The sequence below is a fragment of the Argentina silus genome (assembly GCF_951799395.1).
Source record: "Argentina silus genome assembly, chromosome: 14".
Taxonomy (NCBI): Eukaryota; Metazoa; Chordata; class Actinopteri; order Argentiniformes; family Argentinidae; genus Argentina; species Argentina silus.
The window spans coordinates 920,094-939,386 of record NC_139668.1 but is presented as its reverse complement, the minus strand read 5'-3'; the positions used below and the strand labels follow the sequence as shown (position 1 = coordinate 939,386).

The 19,293-nt window shown below is 44.9% G+C and overlaps 1 protein-coding gene across 1 annotated transcript in view; it reads left to right on the top strand.

Annotated features, from left to right (window-relative positions):
* The window catches only part of ext1b (exostosin glycosyltransferase 1b), a 77,813-nt gene that overhangs the window by 37,506 nt on the left and 21,014 nt on the right, over window positions 1–19,293 (top strand). Inside the window, exons 2-6 of the mRNA XM_083685425.1 lie at window positions 13,662–13,755; window positions 14,889–14,996; window positions 15,457–15,576; window positions 17,176–17,308; window positions 18,740–18,858. Of these exons, the coding sequence (XP_083541551.1) occupies window positions 13,662–13,755; window positions 14,889–14,996; window positions 15,457–15,576; window positions 17,176–17,308; window positions 18,740–18,858 (574 nt within the window). The remainder of the gene's footprint in view (window positions 1–13,661; window positions 13,756–14,888; window positions 14,997–15,456; window positions 15,577–17,175; window positions 17,309–18,739; window positions 18,859–19,293) is intronic.

The window sequence follows — 19,293 nt, the reverse complement described above, 5'->3', positions numbered from 1 at the left end:
GTCATTCAGAGCATAGAGGGAGAAAAGAAGAAGCCTTCTCGCTGTAAATGTTTTATTGAGTTCCTTTGAACTCTTTCAGCTGAAGGGGAGTGTGTTATCATTACACTGAAGGCTCTGGGGACTCACACTCCTGTTCAATAGAAGCTCTTTTTAAAATGGAGTATGCAAGTTCTGTCAGCGCTGTATGGGTATCTGTTAATACTAATCATCTAAACAGAGGTTCCTCCACGGGTACGATAATAAAATACACTTAATAATAAAATAACTCCACCGTTGTGAAACCCTTGTCACCCTCCTTCCTTGACTTTAACTTAATGTCTGTTTTCAACATGATAGCGTTGTTATCATTTCAGAGTCACACATACAAGTATTTTCATGACTACCACACTTTTTTTTGGGATAACCAACATGTCACAAGTCACGTCCTGAGGTGCTATTTACACCTGCCCGCAAAAGCCGCGAATGGTCCATTTGCATTCCTCATCGTAGCTTTACCCTCATGGTGAATCGAAACTGAGCTTACATTTATGAATGGCTCACCCATTTTAACCGTAATGGCAATATCAGCAACATAGACAGACAGTAGATAGTTAGTCAGCTTTCTAATAAAGTGTGCATGGATTTTACTGTGTAGGTTGTAGCCAATGTGGAGCTAGCCAGCAACTACAGAAGCCATTATATGCCGAAATCATTTTGTTTGCTTAACTTGCGGCTAAATTGGCCATAACGTCGCTGTAGCATGTCCAAAACAATATTGAATGATCGAATGTGTCATAATTGGGCAATGCCCAATTGATGTGTAGAGTGGCCAATGCCACTTTTATTGACCCATAGCCTTTGTGGGAAATCCGGTCTGACTGCCCTCGACCATATTACATCAGATAATAGTGAGAGACAGATTGTCACACTTTTGTTTGTTAATGGGATACAGTTTGAGCTTGTTGTAAGCAGACCTCAAGCAAGCGCACACAGGAGCTGCAGCAAAATGTGTAGCCTACAGATCATACACAAGAACTGTTCAAGGCTACAGCAATGATATGACACCTATATGAAAGTTATTCATTTGTAGCCAACTATAAGAAAATAAAGGACAGTAACAACTTCTGTGTTGAAAGAATATTTTAATTGTATATCAGGTAGCAGAGCAAGTCCATACTCTGGGTCCAACTGTCTGGTCTGAGCTAAGTACTGAGTTTTACATGAGCTCTTGTGTGTTACCCTTTGATCTATCAGCCAGTCTGAAGCTGTATACAAAGCATTAACATCGTCATGTCATACCAACCTGTATGTTAATTGGTTTGACAGTTCATGACACTTAACTTGACCACTCACCATCACAGGATGTTGTGAAAACCAGTTCCAAATGGTAGGCCTGATTTAGCATGTCTCCTAACTGTCTACATCATACACAACTATGATACATGATATGATTGACAGGGGTGAAAAAGAACAGTGAAATATAGACAGTAGGCAACTACAAATGGGATACGGGCAGTAAAACAGTGAAAATAGAATTTGTTTACAGATTAACAGTTGTGAGTTTCATATATATTTGGCTATAGCCTACAGAATAATTAAAGGATGTCAACAGAACAGCTTACTTTCACTGATCACAGTAGATGAGAAGGGATGATATACTCTCCCTCGCTGTCCCTCATTCTTCTTAATGATTGTGAGTGCACTATGTCCATATAGCCTACTGCTGAACTGCGCGGAATCCCTAACCCAAGCTGAGAAACATTATATCACTATGAGTTCATTAATATGCAATTTTGGGGACAAACTGCCACATATATTTAATATCTTACATAATTTTGTGAAGTGTCCATGAAGACATGATTTGTTCCAATTTCAACAACTCATAAACTGCTCTTCACGTAATTCATCCAGGCTGTCATTATTGTTAATTCAGAATGAAAATTAAGGAATTACAATAAAACGAATTAAATTAAAATATGCAATTAATATCACCCCTCAAATTTGGCAAGTGAAGACGCAGATATGAGCTACTGTTTCACAACAAGCCCATCGTTTAGAATTGCTCAACGATGCCCCCTGGTAGTTTATTGCAGAGGTGAAATAAAATGTTTCAAGAAGGCCAGTTTACTGCCACGGTACCCCAGCGATATTGTTGCAGAAGCATAAACCTTTTAAACTCTGACCTACTGTATGTGTGTCTGGTTGATGATAAGGATATGAGATCCACGTCCAGGGAGACAGACAAATTTGACCCAATTCCAGACATTTGGAACGCTTTTGTGCGTAACTTGATTGTTTATTATAAGCCAGGAATATTTTTTTTAATGTGGTTTGCATGGTGGAACATAAGAGCCAAGGGATTTGTCTGTGGACTTTACATTTTGCATTTTTACACTTATGGCATTTAGCAGACTCCTTTATCCAAAGCGACTTACAACAAATACATTTGACTAAGCAAGTGAATCATCTGTCCATCAGTCATCAAAAGAAAATTTTATTTATGCTAGGACCAGGGGCTATTGGCAGTCACAGTCAGTTTTTTAAATTTATTTACAGGAGAGAAACTTGCACAGGGGGGTAGTGAGGATGAAGAGGTCTTGAGGAGGGACAGTTAAGATGTAGCCTGAAGAGATGGGTCTTCAATCTACAGCGGAAGATAGGTAGTGACTGCAGTGGGAAGCTCGTTCCACCAGGACAGTGAAAAGCTGTGACCGAGTAGCGCGGCTGCTATATTGATGTAGAGGCGGCGGTGCCAGGCGGCCAGCCGGCCAGCCGAAGTGGAAGAGCGGAGTGATCAGGCAGAGGTTTGGGGGCTGACCGTTGCTTGGAAGTACAGGGGGCTGTTCCCTTTGCCGCCCGGTAGGGTCTTGAATCTGATGCGAGCTGCTACCAGGAGGCAGTGAAGGGTGCGAAGGAGGGTGGTGACATGGGAGAATTTGGGTTGATTGAACACCAGATGGGCGGCAGCATTCTGGATGAGCTGCAGAAGCCTGATGACAGAGGCAGGGAGCCCGGCCAAGAGTGTGTTGCAGTAGTCAAGGCGAAAGATCACAAGTGTTTGGACCAAAAGTTGTGCTGCTTCTCTGGTGAGGAATGGACGTATCCTTCTGATGTTGTAGAGGAAGAATCTACAGGAGCGTGCTGTGATGTTCGCCACACAGGATAAGTGGTTGTCAAGGATCACACCAAGGTTCTTGGCTATCTGGGAGGAGGTCACAGTAGAGTTCTCTACTGTGATGGACTTGGAGAGAGCAGGCTTTCCCCGGGAGGAAGAGCTGCTCAGTCTTGTTAAGGTTGAGCTTGAGGTGGTGGGCTGACATCCAAGCGGAAATGTCTGCGAGACTCACAGCGACACATGTTGCCACCTGTGAGTCAGAAGGGGGGAAAGAGAGAAAGAGTTGAGTGTCGTCTGCGTAGCAGTGGTATAAGAAATCATGTGAGGAAATTACAGAGCCAAGAGATTTGGTATAGAGGGAGAACAGTAAGGGCTCTAGGACAGAGCCCTGGGGGACCCCAATGGTGAGGGCTTGTGGAGAGGACAGCGATCGTCTCCACATCACCTGGTAAGAGCAATCGGCCAGGTAAGATGCAAACCAGGAGAGTGCAGAGCCAGAGATGCCCAGTTCTGAGAGGGTGGAGAGAAGGATCTGGTGGTTTACTGTGTCAAATGCAGCAGACAGGTCCAGAAGAATGAGAACAGAAGAGAGGGAGGAAGTTTGAGCAGAGTGGAGGGCCTCCGTGACAGCAAGGAGATCAGTCTCAGTGGAGTGCCCAGCCTTAAAGCCGTATTGGTGATGGTCAAGGAGATTGTTCTGAAGGAGGTAGTGAGACAGTTGGTTAGAGACAGTGGAGGTGTGAGGAAAATATGGAGAACAGTTTCCTTGGGTCCGAGGCAGAGGATTGAATTTTGGAATGGTGGTAAGAAGCTTTAGCAGCTGATGCAGATGAGGTGTAGTTGAGGAGGAGAGAGAGAGGTTTTAGGTCATCAAAGAGGCCGGTTTTTCTCCATTTCCTCTCAGCTGCCCGGAGCACTGCTCGACAAGCTTGCAGGGTTTCAGACAGCCAAGGAGTGCGTGGAGAGGATCGTGTTGGCCTTGAGGTCTGTGGACAGAGAGAGTTAAAGGATGAGGAAAGAGTCGACAGGAGGGTGGAGGTAGCTGTATCAGTGGATAGAAGGGAGAAGGATTCAACAGAGGGTAGGAAGGATAAGACAAGAGAAAACGGTGAGGGAGAAGGTATGCAGGTTGCTACGAGAGGACACAGTGTGGGTAGAGACTGACTGGGAGGGGGTGGATTTGAGGGGAAGGGAGAAAGATACAAAATGATGATCAGAAACTGGAAGAGGGGTAACAATAATGTTGGAGGTATGGCAGGATCTGGTGAAGACAAGGTCGAGTTGATTGCCTGCCTTATGTGTCGGAGGAGAGTGGGACAGGGTAAGGCCGAAGGAGGAGAAGAGGTCAAGTACTCCAGACGAGTGAAGCTTCTGTGACTGGATGTTGATGTCACCCAGTAGTAGGAGCGGTGTACCGTCCTCAGGGAAGAAGCTGAGAAGGACATCCATCTCATCTAACAAGTGGCCAAGCTGACCTGGTGGACGATAGATAACGACAATGTGAAGTTTGACTGGGGAGGTGACAGAAACAGCATGGAATTCAAAGGTGGATATGGACAGGTGTGACGGGGGAAGGACATTATGTGACCACTTAGGTGAGATGAAGAGTCCTGTGCCTCCCCCTCGACCAGAGAATCTAGGGGAATGAGAAAATGAGTTGGCATCAGAGAGGGCTGCCAGAGTAGCTGTGTATTCCGCTGTAATCCATGTCTCTGTGAGGGCAAGGAAGTGGAGAGACATGAAGCAGGCATAAGCTGAGATAGCCTCTGCTTTCCAGACCGCTGACTGGCAGTTCCAAAGTCCTCCCGCAACGGTGAGGTTGTGGTCAGTTGTGCATGGTGGGTAGATTAGATAGGAATGGTTGTGAGGGGAGGTGTAGCGTCGATGTGTCCTCCTGAGGGATGAAATAACAGGAATGGGGAGAAAGCACATTGTGATATTTGCCGATATAGAGAGAGAGGGTTTGTGGGCAATACAAGATGTAGGTAGTGCTCAATACACTCAGAGTAGTGAAAAAATAAACTAATGGAATAAAAATACTTAGTAGTTTGGCCTTCCTCTCAGGCCTTCCTCGATGGACTCCACAGATTGACTCCTTCGTCTTTGTGTCAGGAGGCTGTCGCAGAGGCTGTCGCTCTGTGACCGACAGGATAGAAATGCAGATTCTGTAATTGCTGATGACTAGCAGGGTAGCAGCCCCTCCCACCTAACGATCAGCTAACAACCAGACAGGTTTCACCACTCAGTCCCATATGTATTAGTCCTGGTCCAAGGTGAGCAGGACTTAGAATACCTTGCAGAGTAGTTTCAGGCCCTCCCACTGGAGATTGACAGCTATTGGCTTCAAACAGATGGCTTTCAATATAAACTAGGTCCCAGAGCTTAAGGCAGGATAGCCACAGTAAAATACAACAGCTACCTTTAAACAAGATTAAACTAACTTACTTGGACTGGAGAACAGGCTTCACCACTTAAATGCGCATAGCCACTGAAAGAAGAAGCGATTTTGTGTTTTATCAATAGTAACAAACTGCTATGTGATATTATTTATTGTCAAAATCGTCACAATGCAATACAAAACTGCTTTATCTTATGCCTACATTTATCCTGGAAACAGAGCATGCTGACTGGCTGGGCGTGGTAATATAATGAATGTATTCACTCTGGGTACTTTCCTTAGTAAGGAGGGCCAGAGACTTCTAATGTTAAGCTACTGCTTTCTAGCATTTTATTGTAGGAATGAAGCCAAGAGATCAATGGTTCTGCACAAACAAATAGCAAAATGTGGCAAGATGTGTCACTTGTTGTAAGATGACATGTTCTCTGGATTGGTTCCTCGACAACTGTCATGATGCGATGTCAAGGCATAGTGTTTTTTCAGTCAGTTGTCCACCTGTGTTCCTCCCATGTCAGTGTTTCTCTCTACCATCACCTTCCACGTCAGCAGCAGTGTTTGTTGTGTTGACTTTTGGCTTCAATGCTGCCCCTGGTGAAGGTAGAGATGCCAGATGACACATGCAACCAGCAGGAAGGGGCCAGGCTCAGTTCATTTCCTTAGCCTAATTGCCGTAGAGTGCATCTAGGGCACGCAACCACTGTTTTCTGTTCACACTGCGTTATTGTTATGATTAGCATTACCATTATCATTTATTGTGGTAGTAATTGCAATCTCAGTTGGAGATGTGAAGCAATTATTGGAGCTATGGTATGCTGGCTCTGAGTTGTTTCCTCATGTTTTGAGTGGCTGTTGTGGCTTGTGTTAACTTTGTTGGTAAAATGACAGCTCTTTGTCAGAGATGGTTAAAGCCAGAGTGAGATTGTTCTGACTTTCAGAGGTAGATTGTGTCAGTTGTCAGAGAGGTAGGCTAATGATGCTAGCTCCTCAAACACTTCATTGGGAGGGAATGACATGCTTGGATAGGAGTTGACAGCTCCTCACTGAGACGGATCAAAGCACTAGATTACTGTTCTTCACTTTGGCAAGGAAACAATTGTGATTATGCATTCAAGAAGAGAGAGGTGTGTGTCACCAAAGATAAAGCAGTGTGAATGTGTCCTCGTACACAGTCTTTGAGCACTTAAAATATAGTTGTGCTGTAGTTGGCACCATTAATGTATATCTCTCTTCTCCCCACTCTCTCTCTTCATCTCTCTTTCTCTTACTCCCCCCCGACAATTTACCTTCACCATTCCCCTTTGTAATTAAGAGATTGAAATTCTTAGAAACTGAAGTCATGGCTCTTTGGCAACAATATCCCTCTGTTACAGATTCAAAGGTGGACTCTATGCTCTACTGCACTGCAAAATGCAAATTCTGAATGGAAGGAAAGAGAGGAATGTCACACAGACCTGCAGGAGACTTTAGTTTTCACTGTTATAGGGTAGAAGCAGAGGTTCCCCTGAGGAGCAGACTGCTTCAGGAATATGCATTACCTCAGGGATGTTTACCTACTACTCAATATCAGGGAATCCCACTTCATTATAGTGTTATCATACCACTGGGATACTTCTTCTGTCGTTATGTATTTGATATTTCAATGGCATATTGCATAGTTATGCTACATATTTGCTATGGCCACCCTCCCTCTACATTGTCCACTTGTTTGTACTCAAGTATCTCTTTCCTGTCTCACAATCTTTATGTACTTGACACAAAACAATCTACTGTACTTTTGTGAGCCAATTTGCGATGGTTGTATTGTGTTGCATGTGTGTACGAAAATATGCTCTCTAATAAATTATTTTATTTGTTTTTTTTAATATTTTGATTTGAATTAAATATATGCAGGGTTGTGCCCTCTTTTGACTGCAACGGGAATTGCAATGACAATTCAGAATAATGTCTCCTCCTCTCTCCCTCCCTTTGCTCAATGCGAACTACTTCTAACTGAAACAATTAATGTATAAATCATGTTAATGTTTTTATCCAGCAAATGTCTTCTTACATGACCTTGAAACTAGCAAAGGAGTGAAAGTGGTTGAAACTGTAGCCGATAAACATGAACAAAGAAATGAGCCAGCCAGTGGAGACACTCACATTCGCTGAACCCAAAGACTAAAAAAAAATCCCTTAATTCCACAAACAAAAGACAGACAAGGCTGTAGTGTCAAACAGGACGTTTACGAGGAAAAATCATCAGAATACATGTTACAAACTTATTTGCATACAAATTGCACGCTACAGTCCGCTTTCAGCACTGAATGCTGGCGGTCTCCAGGCAGTAGATGAGCCACACACACACACGCAAGTCGCAGTTTACACGTCCAGAAACGTCCCGAACATTTTGGAAAAGCAAATTCTAAATGTTATTTTGTTCAAGCCGTGCATGCTTTTTCATGTCAAAATACCACTAAAACATTTCCCCTTCTCCTCGCTTAAGCTTAAGTAGAATGCGTAATGACTTTAACAAATGGCATGAGAACAAATAATGATATATGAAAAACACAAGTTGGTCCCCTTTACGATAACTTGATATTTAAAAAAATGTCCACTTCATCTTCCTGTAATTCACTCTTCTGCTATCTAATCAACTTGATTTTGCCAAATATTGGAGATATCTTTTCAAACATCCTTCACAGCTTTTCCCTCCACCTTTTGGAGAGGCTTTCAGTGGCACTTGAGGTAGACCAGTAAGCTATGAACCTTTCAAACACTGACCTTCTGGACATGAATAATGCATAGGCTAAGGGATGCACAAGACAGGTAATGACAATTCACCAATATGTTGGCTGATTGAAGTAATACATTAGGCCATTAACATTTTATTTAACCTTTATTTATCCAGGAAAAACACACTAAGACCAAGGTCTCTTTTACGGGTGCACCCTGTCCACATGTAAATGCAATTGCTTAACAACACATTGAACAACACAATACAGGAAAATACAAAATACACACAATAGTTAATCAAAACATGGGTGTTCCAATACAAGTCATCCATGAAATGACATGCATTAGCATATTGCTTTCTGCATCGGAAGTGATGCTCAGCCGGTTCTGTGAGTGTGTGGCTGTTTTCTCTGGTTCCAGTATGCGGTGTTTGTGTGGACTTTGCTGGGTGTTTCTATAGTTTCAGTAGATCTGTGAGACTTACACTCGTCATCTTGTGCCTCTGAGGGATATCCCTCCATTAGTTTCTGTATGTTTGCGGGGCTCTCATCTCAGGCTTAAAGAGACGTACACGTACCCAGACACACACACACACTATATACCCATGCATAAACACACAGCCTGCCCCACCCCCCATTCTTCCACACCCCACAGCCACAAATCGAACCATGGATTATAAAGGCTCAGACCTGCCTTTTTGTTTTGCAGGTGGCAACCAGAGAGCCGCCCCCCCCAGTGTTAGTCCTAGCGTGGTCCAGCAGGCTAGCCTCGTTAAAGCCACCCTCCATTACTGACACAGGCAGGCAGGAAACCCTGCTCAGCCCCTCCCCCCTATACAGGAAGAGTGGAATACCATCTTGAGATCTGTGTGCATAATGAAACATCCCATTGATACCAATGCATGATGTATGTGATAGTCAGGGTTACATGTGTGAAGGAGACAGTTGTGTTGATTGCGGGAATCACAAAGTCACAGACCAAACTTTTAAACTCCCTCAGTCAGCTACCCAACACATCCCAACTCCACCAGGCTCGTTTTATTAATTCATCCATTTATCTTTTTATTTATGAGTTTTGTGTTTTATTCTACTTAATCTCATGCCTGGTACTTATGGCACTTGGTTTATTGTGGCTTTATCCTTTAGAGGGAATAAATTATAATGTGTTTGAGTTAATTATGTTTCCAGTCACTTTTCTGGAGGAGAGGGGCTGAGCGTAGGAGCAGATGAGATGGAGAGGAGAGCATGCGTGCTTTGGTTTGGTAAGATTTCACATATACCATATGCTTAGTCAAATGAATTTCTTGGTGGCCCAAGTTGATCCGTATTGGTTTGTGTGCCTCAGATAAAAGGAGTGTTCAATGGATAAATATAGTCCTCTCTGTGCTCTCTATTCCTGCAGTTCTGATGCCAAATGTGTATGAGTTTAAAAGGAGTGCTGACATGTCTAAATCTGAGACAGTCACACACACATCGTCATCCTGAGGGCCATCTGTGTGCAGTAGGAGTCACAGCTGTTCTCAGTGTGTGCAGACTGTCTGGACCTCTGATCTGACGGAAGCCAATCACAATGACTGTAGTGTTCATCAAAGTTTTACTGAAGTGTGTGCGTGTCCTCCTGTGTTTGTCGTGTGTGTGTGTGTGTCACTCGGTATATTTTGTCACTGTGTAGTTAAGGGTCGACCACTATCACCTGAAGGGTGTGTTAGGCATCAGGGATTCTCGAGTGCTGTGCGGACACTAAATGTAACAGAAAAATTGCCACCTCCTGCTTGCTGTGAAAAACTAGGCGAAAATCTTTGATAGGGCGCATCTTAAAGATGCAAGGATAAACCCGTCATATTGAATTAGCATCTCTGTAGGAGGGGCCCTTGTTATCTGCATGTTTGTACAAATATCCAGGCTTACACGTGTGACAAGGGGATAGGAGAAGGTGCTGTAGGGGATGTATACTGATATAAAGCTGATTCAGATGGCTGTCTGTGGAAGCTGCATGCATAGCTATATTCTTTACACTCCAGGTGTCTCTCTTCCTCTGTGGTCCTCTGTGGCTCAGTTGGTAGAGCATGGCGCTAACAATACTTAGGTTGTGAGTTTGATTCCTGCTGGGACCATATATACTGAAATGTATGCACTCACTGCAATGTAAGTCGCTTTGGATAAAAGCATCAGCTAAATGGCATATATTATATCTTATGGCATTAGGGTTTTTGGCAAGTTATACAAACTAACATTTTAGCATTTCCTCAGAACAAGGCTGGATTGATGGACAATCTTAACATTTCAAATCTCCCTTTAGGGACAATCAAGTTTATCTTATCATTTTGAGCCCTTGTTTTTAAAGGGCCTATCAAAACAGGCTAATGCTAACTAGCTATTCTTTTTAGGGTTTCCCTCAAGATCACTTGCCCCTTGAATGTTGAGAATTTGCCCTTCACTATATAACCCACTATGCATTGCTTAATAAAAGTGAAAGTTATCCTCAACATGATTAGTCAACCATGAATCTGAATGAAAATGGCAACCTTGTTATAGTCTTAATTCTTGAGGGATTGTCTTGTCTGTTTCCACATTCAGACTTTATAATCGTAGGCTTTTCAGAAAGGGAGACCTCTGAAAGTCGGCCCGTAATGCAATGTAATGCTTAATGGATTGTGGACTGTAAGTGAGCATAATGGGATTCCCCTGTGTGTAGCCAACCTCATGGCCGTCATGGGATCCTGCACAGTGAATGTGTTTGTTTGGGGAAGTGGACCTCAGGGTTATTTGATGCTAGGATGCTAATTGGAACTAGCATAAGCTGGCCAATGAGCCCTAATTAGGGTAATGAATTAGTTGTGGAGAGCATGCAGGCAGCGATGAGCGTGTAAGAGACAGAACGGACGGACACACACACACACACACACACACACACTCTTCTTCACAGGGGCAGCAGGGTGCATAGCCGTGGGGAGCAACAGGGGTGAGTTATGGGGTCAAACACACATACATCACTCAGTCATGCCCCAGTGACTCTCACTCGCTCATATACACAGCCGCACGCACGTGCGCACACAACATTCTCACGCAAACATACTGACAGACATATGTCCGTGATGGAGGACAACACACACACAGGCACACACACACCCTTCTCACAGTATCTTGTCTTCTAGTTTGAATGGCTAGCTCCCAGCTCCGACTGACACACTATCTCACACCGACCCTAATCCTCTGTGGTGTGGTATTATTTTCTTCTCCTCTCATTGTTACTCTTAATCCAGCCAACTCCAGTCCTGCCTGCCTTTGTGTCTTCAGTCTGTCTACAGTTCATCTCAGCCTCCTTCAGGCAGGCAATACACACACACACACACACACACACACACACACTGAGAGAAACAAGAGAGCGAGACCTCTTATGCTAATGTGACAGTCTCCTAAAGCCCCAAATTGGGTCCTTTCTCTGTGTTTTGTTTTCGCCACATTACAGCGTCCGGTAGTAGGGTTTGCTGTCTGGCAGATACCCATACTGCACCGGGACTGATGGCCGTATTGGCGCCCTGCCCAGGCACACACACACACAAACACACACCCTTTCTGAGAATCCTTGGTGGTGGGAGGAGGTAGTTTTATAAAAAGTTTATTTAATGGGGGGGTGGCGGAGGGGATGGCGGCTCATGGGTGAAGAACAGAATGCATGTAATTAAGTCAGTCTAAATGGAGGCATTTAACTGTTGCCATGGCGACTGTGTTGAAAGTTGCCACTGGGTCTGGTTGAGAGGGGTCACCTAATTGCATCAGACCTGTGAAACGCATACAGAATCTCACTTATTCTCTCACACACACACACACAGTATTGTCCATAGTTTATTTCATTAGGGCTTACGTTCAATCCCCCTCATCATAATCATGTTTTCTTGGCATTATATTATGTTGACTTAATTTTCCAATATTTTTACTCTTTACACCCTTTACACCGGGTCACTTTCCCATATGCTGCCCCTTTCTCTTTTTTACCCCTCTCTCTCAAACACACACACACACACACACACACACACTGGCTGTGGGGACAAGGAGTAGGGAAGTGGACATAGCAGGGGTCAGGCCATTTCTCTTTTTCAGCCTGTATGGTGATGAAGGACAGAGAGAATCCTAGTATCTTATACTGAGGTCCTTGTCTGTCATGACTTAAATCCAGATTTGGTGTGGGTGAATAAGACTACTGTAGACACACTGGCTCTGACTCTCTGACTCTCTGGGCCCTGGCTCTGATTCTCTGGGCCCTGGCTCTGATTCTCTGGGCCCTGGCTCTGACTCTCTCTGGTCCCTGGCTCTGACTCTCTGGTCCCTAGCTCTGACTCTCTGGTCCCTGGCTCTGACTCTCTGGTCCCTGGCTCTGACTCTCTGGTCCCTGGCTCTGACTCTCTGGTCCCTGGCTCTGACTCTCTGACTCTCTGGGCCATGGCTCTGACTCTCTCATTGATATTCTAAGGCATCACAGATGGGACGGGCGCAGGGAGACAGCTGGTGCACAAATATGCACTCCGGTTCTGTCTCCATCAGCAGGTGACCACATGTCAATGTGTGGGCGTGCAGCTGTCGCCTGTTCCTGCTAAAACCTGGCCACGGAGGTGTGTGTGTGAGATGTACGTTATGTGGTAATGGTATGTTGCGTGTGTGTGTGTGTGGGGGGGGGGAAATACTCCACTTGCCCCATTATTAATGATTGCAGTGTCTGTGTGTGTGTGTCTATGCCTATGTCATGCCTGGCCCTGAACAAGTACTGTCAAACATTCCCCTCAGGATCTCGCACGCACACACACACACGCTCGCATGCACACACTCTTCTGGCAGTGTCATCAGCAAACACCATCATACTTCTGTATATTAAGAATCGTGTCTCCAGTCGATATGGTGTGTGTGTGTGTGTGAGAGAGAGTGTCCTTTTACCTTCACCTCATGTCGGCTGTGATCAATGTGGAATGATGTTCTGTCTCACTCTTTTAACCTCCTAACCCGAAAATCCTGTCTCAGCCCTTTCACCCCTCCACGCTACGTTTGCTGTGCAAGCGTGTGTATGTGGAGCGGCGGACAGGAAGAGGTGGAGGGGTGGAGCACAGAAAAAGAGGGGTGACAAAAATATATGGATGGAGTGAAACATGGGCAAACGTACGGTCTCATCACATCTGTCTCAACTCCGCCAGCCTGAGAGTGACTTCACCTGCATGTGTACACACTGCACCCGCTGTCTGTGGCTGACTACACACACACAAACACACACACACACACACACACACACACACAGAGCAGCTTGCCTCCTGGAAGCAGGTGTCACTCTCAGCTCATTACCCCTGGCAGGGTTGATGGTTCTGTTTGGATAGCAATAAGACACACCTCACTGGAGAGAGAGCAGTGGGATGGACGGAGGGTGTGTGTGTGTGTGAGAGAGAGAACTCATTGTGTGTGTGTCTTTCCACAGGTATGATTACAGGGAGATGCTCCACAACTCCACCTTCTGCCTGGTCCCCCGCGGCAGACGTCTGGGCTCCTTTAGATTCCTGGAGGCACTGCAAGTGAGTGGGCCTTGACACACACAGACACACACACCTACCCCCACATTCCCACTGTACTCCCATATCCAACACCTGCACTGCACTCATGATTTCCGATGTTACAACTCTACTCCATATCTTCTTATCAAAGCCCACTATCAAATAAACAGCATGTATACATGTATAACCTTTTCTGTACCGCACACTTATACACAGTAATAGCACTTACACATACTCTGTATCCATCGCCTTTGTAGCATCCTGCGCCTACACACTCACGACACACTCGCGCACACTGAGTGCACTTACTCTCACTCACTTACTCTCAGTCACTGTCTACCTGTACACTCCATACTGCCCTGTCACCACCTCTCTTATGAGCACACAGGTAGTGCACACTTCCCCAGCCAGTGAGTATACACTTGTCCTGCCTCTTCAGACTCCTATGCTTTCACTGTCTGACTCACCGCACTCAGTCTGGCGTTCCGAGCCTCTTCACACATGCGCGCACACACACACACACACACACACACACAGACGTGAGTCTGAGAGCAATAGTCACTTTACTGTATTGAGTGTGAGTGTGTGTGTGTGTGTAGGAGAGGAGAGAGCTGGAGTAGAGCCTCAGGGCTGGTGCTGTTTCAGCTGACACCTTTATGACCCCAGAGTGACAGGGCCGTCATTACGTCAAACTCTCATCACACAGAGCCAGCTGTCCTCTGCTCCTCCCCCTGTTCCTCTCCTCCACCACCCCACTGTTGTAGGCCAACCTCCGCTTGGTTAACCCTCTCTGTCTCTCTCTCTCTATCTCTCTGTATCTGTGTCTCTGTCTCTCTCTCTGTCTGTCTATCTCTCTCTCTTTTGGCTGTCTGCCTATGTGTGTCTCTCTTTCTCTCTCTCTTCTGTCTGTTTGTGTGTGTGTGTGTGTGTCTGTCTGTCTCTCTCTCTCTCTCTGTCTGTCTGTCTGTCTGTCTGCCCATGTATGTCTCTCCCTCTTTCTTTCTCTCTTCTGTCTGTCTGCCTGTGTGTGTCTCTCTGTGTCTCAGTCCCACCCTCTGGTGTTTTAAATGCCTGTATTGCTGAATGGAGAGAGACAATTGCGAGACCTGACTCTTGACTGAGTCCCTGTGGGACTGTGCTGTGTGTGTGTCCAGGCTGCCTGTGTGCCGGTGATGCTGAGTAACGGCTGGGAGCTGCCCTTCTCTGATATCATCAACTGGAACACCGCCGCCGTCATCGGAGATGAGAGGCTGCTGCTGCAGGTAGGAGGCCAACCCTTCCTCTTCCACAACTGTACACACCCTCTTTACTCCCTCCATCCTACTGTCTACCTCTCTCATACTCTCACTCTCACTAACTCTCTCACACACACTCTCTCTCTCTCTAACTCTCTCATTCACTTACTCACTATCTCACTCTCACACTTTCTCACACCTCACTCTTTCACGAACACAATCACTCACTCTCTCACTCCCTTTCTCACTCATTCTCATACTCTTTCACTTACTCTCTCTCACTCTCTCACTAACTATCTCACTCTCTCACACACAAACACACACGCACACTCTCTCACTCACTCTCACTCTCATTCACTCACTATCTCACTCATTCTCTCTCCTCACTCACTCACTCTCTCATTCTCACTCACATACTCTTTCACTCACTCACTTTCTCACTCTCACTATTTCTCTCCATATGACCTGATTATGTTGTCCTCTCCAGATCCCGTCCACGGTGCGCTCCATCCATCAGGACAAGATCCTGGCACTCCGCCAGCAAACCCAGTTTCTGTGGGAGGCCTACTTCTCTTCTGTGGAGAAGATTGTGCTGACCACTCTGGAGGTAGAACCCCCCCCCCCCCCACACACACACTCTCTCTCTCTCTCTCTCCTCGCTCTTTGCAGTCTTCTGTGTATCTTCTGTTTCATGCTAGGCTCACCTTACACCAGCCTCACAATCCTAAATCTCACACTATGCTAGCAAATATCTCCCCGATGTCATCTGTATCTCTATAGGCTTCCAACAAAACTAGCCTCCTCACCATATTTTTCTACCTCCAGCCTGTTGCATGCTAGTCTCACATCAACTTGATGGATATCTCTTGACTCACACTAGCACTAACACCAATCACAAAGTCTTACCTCTAGACTCATTTAAATCTCACACCTATCTCTGTACAGTATGTCTCAGTGTCTGAGCCTAACACAACGGTGGCACATTGTCAATCTGTACTAGAGGGGGGTTGGCTCTGTACAACCCTGGTGACCCAGTGTTTTTTGAGTATCTTGGTGAAGGGAGCGATGGAGCCTAATGAATAAGCCTGAGTGACTGTATTGTAGACGGAGAGAAAGAAGGAGGGTAACATAGCAGCCCCCAAGATAATAAGCAACATGGTTTATTCATTCTGGAGCAACGCTCACTCGGCTACAGATCTAGGCCGATATACACACACACACACACACCAATATCTTGACAGATGTAATGTCCCCACATACATACACCCTTGCCGTTCTCTAAACTTCACACACTCCCAAATGAACAGTGTTTGACGGCTCAGTCACAAGCCAGCAGACAAGCTCAACCAATCACATAGCATTTCCTGTCAGGAAGTAGAGACGTTTTAACCAATCACAAGGTCAATGGAGCTTCCTCCAGTGCTGGCACACCTATTAAAGTAACCTATTAAACCAATTACAGGGTGTTTCAAAAGAGGGTGGATTTATCTATTGTCCTCCAATTGGTTGATTGTAGGTGTTGGGAGCGGAGATCGAGTCGTCCATCATGCACGTGGAGGTTGCTCTGGGGGAGGGGTTTCACCTAAACAAGAAAAGTAGCCTCTCATAAGGTCTTACGGACTCATTTTTAAGGTGGTGAGTGCTTTTATTGAGAGGCTAAAGGATTCCAAGTTAATTTGTTCAGCTGAGGCGCAAATGGTTATTGACTGCCTTCAGGGCTGTAGCGAAAAAGTCCAATACTCATTCTATGTTTTCTTATCCCTGTCTTTGCCGATTAATTTTTATGTTGCTTTGTCAATATTGTTACAGTGAGAGCCTCCAGCTGTATTATTAGCTTCTCACCAAGCTGCGTCTAGAGCGGCCCACCGCCCACTGCATCCGTCCTCCTAAGACTCTCCACATTGTTACCAAGCCAACGGCCAAGTCACCCCTGCCACCATAGCATTCAATAGAGGGCCATAAACCACGGCTGCAAACCTGTGTCTGTTTTACTGAAGCAATTTAGTCTGGCTCAAGGGCACAGCAGTAATACCTCTTTCTGGTGCTTTTTTCCCAATATGGGGGCCAATTGCATATCCCTCAGAAAAGCAACTGGGGAAAACGGTGGCCATTTTGGTGTCTGGCTGTTTGAGTGACTGCCCAATTTTAGTGAATGGTTTACTGGAATCCTTGATTGAATCTCTTTCCATCCTCCTCCCTCCATCAGATCATCCAGGACCGGGTGCTAGAGCACATGTCCAGGAGCAGCCTGATGTGGAACAGCCATCCCGGGGGGCTCTTCGCCCTGCCCCACTACTCTGCCCATCTGGGAGACTTCCCCTTCTACTATGCTACACTAGGTGAGTTAGACGGCCCAAAAAAGGACATTCCTGCTCACTCTTTTTCTACTCTCAAAAGTTGTGACCTGATGAAGACCATGTCAATCAAATTGTTCATCATATTGCTCTTTGTTATCCACGTCATAACAGTTCAGTCAATGTGTTACAGCAGGCTTTATCAAAAATGGCAAAACTACAGATTTACTGGGGCAATACAAGTGAAGACAACAGATTGACAATATTATAGACTATGCAGTTCAATATCAAAATGAACACAGTGTGTCATCTGAGGAACCTCTGTTTCCAGATTCTTAAACTCCTTGTGTTCCCCTAAAACTGGTAGCAGAGATATTGAGTTGTTCCAGTGGTTCTGACACAGAGTGGTAGAGGAGCAGCCCTGGATGGATGTTAGCATTAGCCTGTTGACACGCCAAATGGTCAAGTCATTCTCTTGATTCCTGAGTGATGTCAATCCTACATTCTGGTTTACCACCACATCCTTTGGCCCTGTAAATATCTGGGACCTCAGAGGCGCTGTACAGTGCTAGTCAGCTACATCAATAAAGTTGAATCTAATCTAATCTAATCAATACACTTAGGTAAGAGCAGATATATAAAAATAAATAAATAAAAATTATGCAGTGACAAGCACCTTATTCTGTGAAACAAACTAGCCTCTTAAATGATTGATCCCACTATCTGTATCCACTTCATATCCACCAATCAAGAAGCCATTTTACTCTTGAATCTAATCTAATCTAATCTAATCTAATCAATACACTTAGGTAAGAGCAGATATATAAAAATAAATAAATAAATAAAATTATGCAGTGACAAGCACCTTATTCTGTGAAACAAACTAGCCTCTTAAATGTGCATGTGTGAATGTGTGCAAGAGTGCACACAATGTGTGCACACTGAGTTTTTATTGGTTTGTCACAGGGTCACCAATTAAGCTTCCCGAGTGTAAGGAGACAAGGTGGAGTGGTGCTGGGTTAATGAGAAGGAGAATAGAGGAAAATCTGTCTTTTTAAAATGACTTATAAATTATTATTTATCATGAGATCCTATAACTCCAACCTGAGTTTGTTTATGCTAGAGAGTAAAATGGCTTCTTGATTGGTGGATATGAAGTGGATACAGATAGTGGCATCAATCATTTAAGAGGCTAGTTTGTTTCACAGAATAAGGCAATGCTCAATTAGTTTGGTAAGCATGGCTTTTGAATACATTAAGCATACCCCTAGACTAAAAAAGCATCTCTAGAGATTTGCTATTGAAAGTGTGATTTGGTCCAGGATTTGGCTGTCTAGTAAACCATCCCTCAGGAAATGTAGAAGTTTTGGGCTGCTGGTTTATAGAGATATATATATCTGACATTTCTACGTCTTTGTTCTGCCTCGTTAGTCTGAGTGACATAAATATCTTACTAAATGTGTACCTGTGTTCCAGGTATCAAACCGTACCCTAAGTTCACAGCAGTCATCCATGCAGTCACCCCTCTGGTCTCCCAGTCCCAGCCCATTATCAAACTCCTGGTGGCTGTAGCCAAATCACAATACTGTGCACAGGTAAGTGTGTGTGTGTGTGTGTGTGTGTGTGTGTGTGTGTGTGTGTTTGGATTTGGATTTGGATTTCATATAATCATTGCAGAACAGTTTTAACATTTCATACCCTCACTGCTGCAAACAAGACAATGCTCTCCTCACTAAACTTTGGATTTCAATAAGAAAGGCAGTTCTGTAGGGATCACGCGTCTGTCTCCATGGCACCAGCTCTCTTTAAGAGCCCTGTGGCGCAGCTGGATGGAAGATGTATTGATTCATCTACGCTTTTTACCCGGGGTGGGAAATGGAATAAAAGTCCCCTGATGGCAGTGTAAAGCATGTTACACATTCAGCCAAATGTTTTCTAAACGTCACCCAACATGTATGGGAGGTTAAACAGTCCCTTCCCTAGGAGAGCCTTTTATTCCAGCTTATGCCCGAGCAGATAAATTTGGCCCA